This window comes from Eubalaena glacialis, chromosome 7 (genome assembly GCF_028564815.1).
Source record: "Eubalaena glacialis isolate mEubGla1 chromosome 7, mEubGla1.1.hap2.+ XY, whole genome shotgun sequence".
NCBI classification, from domain to species: Eukaryota; Metazoa; Chordata; class Mammalia; order Artiodactyla; family Balaenidae; genus Eubalaena; species Eubalaena glacialis.
The window spans coordinates 27,595,141-27,605,408 of record NC_083722.1 but is presented as its reverse complement, the minus strand read 5'-3'; the positions used below and the strand labels follow the sequence as shown (position 1 = coordinate 27,605,408).

The 10,268-nt window shown below is 36.6% G+C and overlaps 1 protein-coding gene across 1 annotated transcript; it reads right to left on the bottom strand.

The window, feature by feature from the left end:
- Positions 1-285: 285 nt before the first annotated feature.
- On the bottom strand, positions 286-10,155 carry DEFB113 (defensin beta 113). The gene is made up of 3 exons (XM_061197429.1): positions 10,122-10,155; positions 1,350-1,463; positions 286-626 (listed from the first exon to the last, which is right to left on the bottom strand). The coding sequence occupies exons 1-3, from the start codon at positions 10,153-10,155 to the stop codon at positions 286-288; spliced, it is 489 nt and encodes a 162-aa protein (XP_061053412.1).
- Positions 10,156-10,268: the final 113 nt, after the last annotated feature.

The following is a 10,268-nucleotide window of genomic DNA, read 5'->3' as shown; positions in this document are numbered from 1 at the left end:
TCATATGAAAATAACTAGGCTACTGCACAGGGCAAATAAATAGGCCAGCGGTAAAGGGAAGTATTAAGGATGGAGGGTTTTTGCCATGTGGGTGGAGGAGAACTTCTGCCAGTTTAATGAAGAGGCTGCCATTCTTCTTTATTTCTCTTGTACTAACCTAACATTGAACTCACTAGCTGTCATTATATGGTTGCGTAATCCAGAAGGCTAGAGAACAACACGTGAAAATAGAGTTATAGAAAGTAGAAAGTTCATTTTTATTTATAATATATTTACAATATAGTGTTATATAGTGGAATTATAATTTACATCTGTAGTATTAGACAGTGTAGTAGAATTATAATTTGCATCGTTAGTATTACGTAGTGTACTAGAAATATAACTTGCATCTGTAGTATTACGTAGTGTAGCAGGAGTATAGTTTACAGTTATAGAAGCTTTAGTGGTGGTGCTGGGTTTGACTGGCATTATGTATTCCCGTACAACACAGCAGGGCTCTGAATCGCAGTCAGTAAATACGTATTCCCAGGAGTTGCATGAAGTCTTGCAAGCACCACGAACAAGGTAACATTGTCTTTTTCTTTCTTCAATTCCTCTTGTTTTTTCTCTTGTTTTCCTCTGCAAAACTAGGAGAAAGTAGCTATGATCATGATCCAGGTTTAATCCCCTTGCATAGGTAGATGGATAAATAGATAGGTAGATAGATAGATAAGTAAATAAAGTTGTATAAAGTATAGAGTTAAACCATTTTGCTTCTGAAATCATGCCCAGGCAACTATATTAAAGAGTTTGGATTTTATTGCCTATAAATTGGTACACTATAAGTACTTATTTATCCAACAATATTTCCTTTGCCATTAGCTTTTTTGTTGTTGTAAATAGAATATTCGTAAATATCTAATCTGTGCATGCTTTCTCAAGAGTAAAGACAAAAGGATGTGGATAAAAGAGTCTACATATTTTGTGTTCTAAATAGCCATCCACTCCAACACCCCTCTCCCTTACCACAAATTACTGGGCCAGTAGTAGAAAGATTAATTTTGACAACAGCTATAGCATCAGTTCATTAAATTGCATTTAAAAAGAGAAGGTATTAGGAAGCATGTAAGGAGTCATAGTCTCATCAGAAACAACAACAAACAGGTTTAATTGCACCACATTGGTAACTGTCTTCCTATTATAGTCTCAATTATCAGTTCTACTCATTGCCTCTTCCATTAGTGAATTACATTATGAGTTCATATGGGGTCTCCTAACAACAATTTGTTTTATTTTCCAGAGTAAAGCATTCACACACACACACAAAAAACAGTTGCCTTTCCCTCTTTTTCCATATTAACAAAAATTACCTGATGGACCACAAGATATGGTGAAGATAAAGATCAGGAAAATACAAAGTATCTTCATTGCTGATATAGTTCCTTGAGTAAAGTTGAGGCAGAGCTCAAAATGACAGAGATGTGCTATTCTTTGAAAAAAGATAGATGAACTCTTGTTTTTATAGCTTTCTCAGGGCGATTACTATGCTGATTAACGCTGCCTTTCAAGATTGAGCAGATATTCATGTAAGTATTGTGAAACAACAGCAAGCAGCATAGAGGACTTAGTTCTGTTATGACCTCAAAGAGCCAAAAGTGAACTCATTTTCAGTTATACAAGCCACTAATGGAGTTAAAGTCTTCCTCATTCTTTAAGTGAAAGCACATATTCAGCAGCATCAACATTTTCAGCCACATGCTTTTTCAAGTATTTATTATGTGTTAGGCAGTGTTCTAGGCACTTTATAGGGATTAATTAGTTGAATCCTCATGACAATTTCTATGACATACAAACTTGTTATTTTCCAGCTGAGGAAAGTGTGGCACAGAGGGATTATGTAATTGCCTCAAATCAGACACGTAGTGATTGGTAGGGTGGAAATGGACTCTTAAGTAATGAGGTGGCGGAGTCCATAGTCTCAATCCCCACCTTCTTCACTCTCATAACTGAATGATGGGTGTCCATCATGTGAAGTCATATGGCCTGAGATAGATACTATTTCTGGAATTCAATTTTTCTAGGGACTTCCCTGGCGGTCCAGTGGTTGGGACTTCACCTTCCAATGCGTGGGGTGAGGGTTCGATCCCTGGTCGCACAGCTGGGATCCCACATGCCTTGCGGCCAAAAAACCAAAACATAAAAAACAGAAGCAGTGTTGTAACAAATTCAATAAAGACTTCAAAAACTTTTTTCTACAAACAGAAACTATTTCTAGTTCTAATACTGTTACATTAAAACTTATCATAGTTATACTATAAGAATAATCAGTATAGGGCTTCCCTGGTGGCGCAGTGGTTGAGAATCTGCCTGCCAATGCAGGGGACACGGGTTCGAGCCCTGGTCTGGAAAGATCCCACATGCCGTGGAGCAACTAGGCCCGTGAGCCACAACTACTGAGCCTGCGCGTCTGGAGCTTGTGCTCCACAACAAGAGAGGCCACGTTAGTGAGAGGCCCGCGCACCGCGATGAAGAGTGGCCCCCACCTGCCGCAACTAGAGAAAGCCCTTGCACAGAAACGAAGACCTAACACAGCCATAAATAAATAAATAAATAAATAAAATTTAATAAGCTCACTGCAAAAAAAAAAAAAAAAGAATAATCAGTATAATTCTTTATATACCGTGTAATGACTCATCCATAGGAGTACCTCACTCGTAGGGGAAAGCAGTGTATTAAAAATTGAAAGAGCACTCAATTTAAATACAGAGAACTAATCTTGAGATCTGGCTCTTCTGTTTACTACCTGTATATTTGGGATAAATATTCACCAGATGAGCCTCAAGATTCTCTCTTTGAAGGCTGGATTGGTAGGACCAGACATACCTAGAGGTTTATGGTAAGGATTAAATAGGTAACATATGTGAAAAATGTTATCTATTATATTTAAATATAAGCCATTTAGCTGGGTGTGAAAATCCTCAAAAATGTATAAGGATACATTTTAGAAATAAGCCTAAAATAACATCATGATCTCTTTGCACTACAAAACCATTGTGTCATTTTCATTCTTTGCTCTTCACTATTAGACACCATGCATTATTTCAACCCTCCTTAAAAACATTGTATTTTTAAATTCAGCGGTGCAAAGCTTTGAAATTAAAGATTAAGAATTCATTATGGGATTAATTTTACATACCAGTACAGATTGATGGGCACTTTTGGAAAGTTTCAAATTGGAAAGGATCATAAAACTTTTTACACATGAGGATGTTGAAGATTAAATTATTAAGAAAACAAAAGATTGCATAAATATCGGTAGCTGGATTTCTGCTACAATTTCTACTTCTTTCCACTACAAAAATATCTTATGTAAGCTCTGATAATTATTGATGGTTCATATCTTTAGAATACATGAGTCCAAGAGGCTCAGCTGCTCTGTAATGCATAATCTTGTTGCACTTTAAAAAACACCTATTAAATATGGATTATATACAAGGCACTGTTCTGTGTAACTTACACATACTAATATTAAGCCTCATGAAAGTCCTCTGAGGTAGGTATAATGCTTAGCTCCAGTTTCACATACAAGGAAACTAACACATAGAGATTGAAGTAACTCACCCAAAGTCAACGAGCTAGCTGGTTAGTAGTGAAACTGGAATTGAACATGGTCTATTGTCAGAGTTCATATTTTTAACCATTATTATTACTACATACCCAAATCACCTGAAATGGTTGTTTTAGAGTTCAAAGGAAATTACGTAATAATGGAAACTTGTGGTTTCCAAGGTAAAAGAAATATTACAATTCATTTGTTCTAACCCTTTATTTTTAAGGCTGAAGAACCCTTCTGGAAGCAGGAACTCTGGAAAAAAACCACTCCTGGGAAAGTCTGTTTTTAGAAGAATCTAGAGACACTTCGGTAAATAGTGCAATTTTTTCTTTCCTTTCATCCCAACAAATATTTTTCCCAGTCCAGCATGAATCCTCCTTGGCATCCTAAGAAGTGGAGGAAACTATTGTATATTATATATTGTCACTGAGATGAGTCAAAAACAATTTCTCATGCAGAACTCTGTTGCAACTAGTTGCTCTTATTCTATATTAAGCCGTAATTGGGTGCTAAAGGAAATAATATAAACCTTGAATTTTAAACTAACCTTAAAGATAACTATTCGAATGTATAGTCTGGTGGGAAAATGTTGTTCAGTGTCTGTTGGCTTGTGTGTTTTGTCTTGATTTTGGTGACAAATGTTACAGTCTAACAAATGTATATTTTGTGCTATCTTATTACTTGTGAATCATTTTTTAAAAAATTTACACATGAAACAATTGATCTCGAGAATTTGCTTACAGTCATACCACACTGTTATTGCAGTGTGAAACTCTCTGCCTAATCACTACTACTACTACTACTGGTAAATCTTAGTACAATGGGTATGTTTAACTTCATTATTCAGTTCCAACAATGACCTCTTCCAGTGTGTGGGCAGATGTCTACTCCCACACTTTCAAAGTGTCCTTAAGCTCAGGGCTACAGTTTGGGGTTATAAATGAAGGGTAGGTGATAGGAAAGAGTATAGAAAGGTAAAGGAGAGACATTTGAATCTATAGATTAATGAATAGTGAGAGAAATATAAAAGAAAGCCACAGCTAAGTAGGCAGAGCCCATTATTAGTTTTACCATTTTATACAGTGATATAGAAATATTGATCTGCAACTATCTCCAGTAACTATTGTTTAGTAGAGGCTTAAGTAATACTTTAGTGAAAATATATGTTGATACTGACACCTCTTCCTAATATCTTTGTTTGTAAGAGCATCACTTAAGTTGGTGGTTTGAGGAAAGATGAAATTCTATAACTATCAAAATACATTTATTACTTTTGGTATTATGCATCGGTGAGCTATCTTAAGCTAAGGAAATTAATGTGGTGAACAAAACATCATATTTTAATTTTGAAAACAGAGTATTGATTATCCATTGTGTTACATGTTTTTATTTGCCTCCTCTTCTTATGTCTAAGTGAATTTTAAGTTACGGATTATAAATTCACAGTAGTCATTAATCATTCATACATATTTTGCATATGATCCATTTCTGTGTGTCAATCCAAATTTTTCTCAAATGAAGACTCATTTCTTCACTGAATGCATTACTTTAACCCTCACCCAACTGCAATCTTCTCTTTGCTTCAGAAGGATTTTGACTCTGTGTGTGTGTGTGTGTGTGTGTGTGTGTGTGTGTGAGAGAGAGATATGTGATATTTAGGCCTCATTATCAAGCATTCTTTCAAGTTGTAGTCTCCTCACTCTTTTACCCAGAATCACAATTGATTTTTTTTTTTTAATTTGGTCTCTGCTACTCATATGTCATCTTATCAGAGGAGATTTTAAAGGCTTTTTTATACTCTAATGATTATAGTGAGCCTCGCTTCATTGAAATTTATTTTCGGTGTTCTTTATTTGTCTTTATCTGAAATTAGCTGGATCCCTTGTCAGCTTTTGGTTTTTTAAAATTATTTATTCACACAGTTTGATATAATTGTTACCACTATTATTATTATTAACTGCCACATCTCATTAGAATGTAAACTCCATGAGGTAGCGATCTTGACAATTTTACAGTGGAGCCTAGGACAGAATAGGTATTTAATATAGACCTACTGAATGGGGATTGGAATAAAGTTATAGTAGCAATTGTAGTATCTATCATTTATCTACCCAGAAAATTTTAGAAAATGGCACTTCTGAGAAAGTGAATGTCAGAATCCTAATCTTAAGGGATCAGAGACCAATTCATAAAGAGTTGTTACCCATTTCTCTCCCTTTTCTTGGTTATGGAAGATGATTAAGGGGAACTAATGCTCTGTCTTCCTAACCTTAAACAGGTAATTATGACTTGCCATTCTAAATATGGCTTGTTTCAAGGATAATGGTGAGAGAAATGTCCTGAAAAGTATATAGATTGTACATATAAATATTCCTTACAACTCCACTTTCTATTTTTATTTTTTATATTTAGCCAAAGAATTGGTTCTTACTATATGGCCAGTAAGTAGTAGTGAGTACTTATTGAATATTTACTAAATATTGGTTACTACCTGAACACTTTATATTTATTATCTCAATTAAACATAACTGCAAGCTTATGAAGTAGATACTACTGTCAAACATTATGCCATGTTTTACTGTCATCATTTCACACAGAGGTAAATGAGGATTAGAGGCATTCATTTAAAAACTTGTTCAAAGTCACTGTACTAGTAATTACCATTGCTGACATTACACCCCAAAGCGGTCTGATTCTTTTTTTTTTTTTTGGCCCTGCTGCGTGGCTGGTGGGATCTTAGTTCCCTGACCAGGGATTGAACCCAGGCCCTCTGCAGAGAAAGCACCGAGTCCTAAACAAAAGCAGTCTGATTCTTGAACCCATGTTCTTATCCACTACACTAGAATCAATGAATTTGTGAATGAACAAATTTCTGAAAGGCAATAATGAGCTCCTCTAATTTCTCTCTGTTTATAACACAGCACTAAAGCTGTTTAAGCTTTAGTAAATGACAGATGGCTGAGTCTAAAAGAAAAAGGTGAATTCATATTCAGAAATAGCAGAAGGATTATGTGAATCAATGGTTCTCTGAACTTCGTAACTTAGAATCAAATGGGATGATTTAAAAAATACACTCTCCTGGGAACCACCCGTGAATTGTCTCATTCTGTGATTCACGAGTATGGTTCAGAAAATTGCACTTTTAAATAAATACCCCTAAATCTTCCAGACGCTTATCCAGGTCTGATACAACTGATTTAGTCATATGCTCTGTTTTTGTCAGGTGTGAACTCATCTACACCATTTCTTCCATTCATATGATGAGTCTCATCACTTCTTTTGCTCTGATTAAGTGATGCCCAAAATGTGGATGAAGCACATTTTTCTCCCCACCAAGCCCAGGAGAACATCAGTACCCCTGGATGTGTATACTCAAGCCCTCTATTAAGGCAGTGTATGGAATAGTGTGGAGAGACTGAATGAGTTTGAATGCCACTTTACTACTGTCTGACTGTGAGCCTTGGGCAAAGAGTGTTTCCATTCTGGTTTCAGCTTTCCTAGGGGTGGTGGTAATAAAATTAGTCACCTTGAATAGATGATGTGAAGATTGAATGTTGCAAGATGAGTACTTAATCTGACCCAGCCAATGCTTTTTTCCCTGTTCTCTACATTTTACTGTGCTCTGGGATTCATAAGCCAGTGCTCTACTGGGAATTTCATCCTTTGATATTTCACATGCACCATGAGTTAGGAGACCACCTGTGGACGAAAAAATATTTTACAAATATATATATATTTGTGTGCGAATATGTATGTGTATATGTAGACACACAGAGTGTACTTAGAGATGGAAAGAAAAAAAGAGTAGGAATAAAACAACTAAAAAAATTAAATAATAAAATCTGAGAATATTTATATTTCCCATAGTTCTTACAGAAATATATCCCTCAGGGATGTCACAGGTGAAGCCCAATTTTTCCCCACTTCTCCACTATGCAAAGACCTTACTGCAAAGTCCCTATTTTGTTAAAAAAAATTAACAAAAATCATAATACATCTGAGAAAACAGCTTCTAATTGAAGACAAGTAAGAATTTATTTTAGGAACTGAAACCAAACTAAAGAATGTAGATAACTGTCAAGTGCATGCTTCTATCCCTTTGAAAGTTGTCTGCAGACTCTCGGAAATGAAGAAACAAGATTTATAAAGTATTTCCAAAGTTCATTTAATGCAGTTTCCTCCTTCTGCGCATTCATACCCTTGACAGATTACCTCCATCTGGGACCCCTTGATCAGGCTGACTGATTTTAGGATACAGAAAGAGCCAATTCTTTGACATTAGAAAGCCCTGGAGTTGAATGTTAGGCTTGCTTTTACTAAGTGATCTTTTGGAGGTTCAGTTTCCTTATCTATAAAATGGTGATTTTAATATCAAAACTTATTGAGTTGTACTGCATATTAAATGAGATAATGCGTGAATCTAACAAGGAAAGCACTTATTAATAACTTAAAAAATTACTGAGTTCTCACTATGCATTGGTGCCACTCAAGACTCTAGGATTGAGCAGTAGGCAAGAAGAGCATGGTGACAGCCACCCTTGGAGTTGAATTTTCAGATATGAATTGCTCTTCATAAAATTCTGTAGAGTGTTAGGAAAGAGAGTGGTTACCAAGAAAGACATTGTATTAAATGGTCCAAAGATGACTTCCACCATCCTGAGAAAGAGGTGGCCAACAAAGGGTGTCTCATGCAGAGGGCCAAAGTTAAATACTGCAGAGAGCATAATGTGTGTAAGGAGAAAAGAGCAGGTGAGAGACTGACACTTACTGAGAAATGGACAAGTCGGGGGCGGAGGTCAGGGAGCAGCAGGGGCTCCATCTCTACTGGGCTTTTCAGGTCATGGGGAAGTGGTGGATCTTATTACATGTTTGATGGAAGGTGGCTAAGTGTTTAGGAATTCACTCTAGCTCCCACTCTGTTTGGAAGGGAGTATGAGCAGGGTCAGGGAGGGAGGTGATTTTGGAGGTTACTGCAGTGGTCTATGAGGGAAAAGATGGCAGCTTAGATAAAGTGTCTCTCTGAGCTGCTTATTCATTGTTCCCCTTGTTTTTGACTCTCCCTATCATTTCATTCAGTTCTCCTCCCTTTGAATCTGCAGAAACTCCTACCTCTCAGGTCCAACCACAAATAAGGAGAGCCTGTCCTTGACAATCTGATCATTGTCAGAACATTGATCATTGATATGTATCTGTCCTCTCCTCCCCACTTCCGGTTGGCCTTGGATTAGATTTTGTACTTTTTTAAGGAACAATCCAATAATATGACACACTGAGCCATGTGGGAGTTTATGGCAGGGGGCTTCCTTTTATCTCACAATACATGTGTACTATAGGGGACATTCACATCCCCCCAAAATGTCTAACCCACAGACAAAACCAGAAACTCCCACAGGGGAAAGTTCAGGGTAGCTGAGAGATGAGGATAAGTGCTTTAGAGGGGAAAGAGGGGGAGAAGAAAAGAGGGAAAGTGGAGGGAAGGAGGAAGATAGAGATTGATTAGTAGCTGGATGCAGCTCTGATGTGTTGCTAAAACAATGTTTCTTGAGGTCTAATTCGCATGCGAATCCCCTGGGTTCTTGTTAAAATTCAGATTCTGGCTCAGTAGTTATGGGGCAGGGCAGAGATGCTCCATTGCTCACAAGCTGTCCTGTGGTATAAATGCTCTTGTTCTGTAGAGCACACTTTGAGTATTGATGCCCTAGAGCACATCAGCTAAGCAGGTGCTCACCTTGTCAGAGTTTATGTTCTTAGTTACAAGTTTAGCTATGTCCTGCTGAATTAATCCTGGATTCTTTATCAGCACCATTTGACTAGCTCTATATTTACTTGGATCATATGTAGTAATCTGAACAGAACTTCAAGAATGCACTTCAATAGGTTTCAAGAAAAAAATCCAAGAAATATGTTACTTTTATTGAAGAAAGATGTGCTAAAAAGAAGGAAAACATTACAAATAAAGTCCTGTTGCTGGTGAGGTTTCTTAAAGCAAGAAATAATGACATTATATAGGTGAAGCTCACTAGAGTTTGTGATGAGGGACCTATCTGTATTTATAGATTATCTGTGTTGTTCATAGTTTAATTCTAAATCTTAGAAGATCATTGAATCTGTGGCTTATTAAACAGGACTATAGCTGAAGAACTTCACCAACATACCTCAAAAAAATTAAAGAAAACCTGCATGCTGTCATCCAAGGCTTAGCAGTTTTCAAGGATGTTAATTTTGTTAATGATTCCTGGGTAGCGGATTTGAGTTTTTGATCTCTGAACCTCCAGTTTTCATTTAGAAAACTTTATTACCCTTGTTTTTAAACTAACTCCCCAGCTTCCATAGTTATCTGTGGAAGCATAATAAAAACTATGTGGGTGAAAGTTCTTGAACAATTTGTCTCTGAGCCACATTCTACTTTCAGGCTTGCAACCTACAGGTCTCTCTTGTTCCCTGCAGGGTCCTGCTGTGGGTTCTGTGTTCTGCTTGATGGCTAATATGTTCTCCTTTGAAGTGGCTAGTCCAGAAATTCATTACTTACCTTGATTAAATGGAATCATAAGATGTATCGACATCCATGTAAACCATATAACTTAAATATTTCAGATAGAGTAGCCTAAACAATTTTAAGCACACAGGTGTATGTGACATTAATAATCTCTTGTTAAACTAAATGCCATCTCCTCAT

Excerpts from the sequence above, each read along its gene's own strand:
- DEFB113 (XM_061197429.1), bottom strand. The coding sequence starts at position 10,155 with ATGTCGATACATCTTATGATTCCATTTAATCAAG. Across the intron at positions 1,464-10,121 it reads TATGATTCCATTTAATCAAG|CACATCTCTGTCATTTTGAG; the intron begins GTAAGTAATGAA and ends TTCAAAGAATAG. Across the intron at positions 627-1,349 it reads CATATCTTGTGGTCCATCAG|TTTTGCAGAGGAAAACAAGA; the intron begins GTAATTTTTGTT and ends ACTTTCTCCTAG.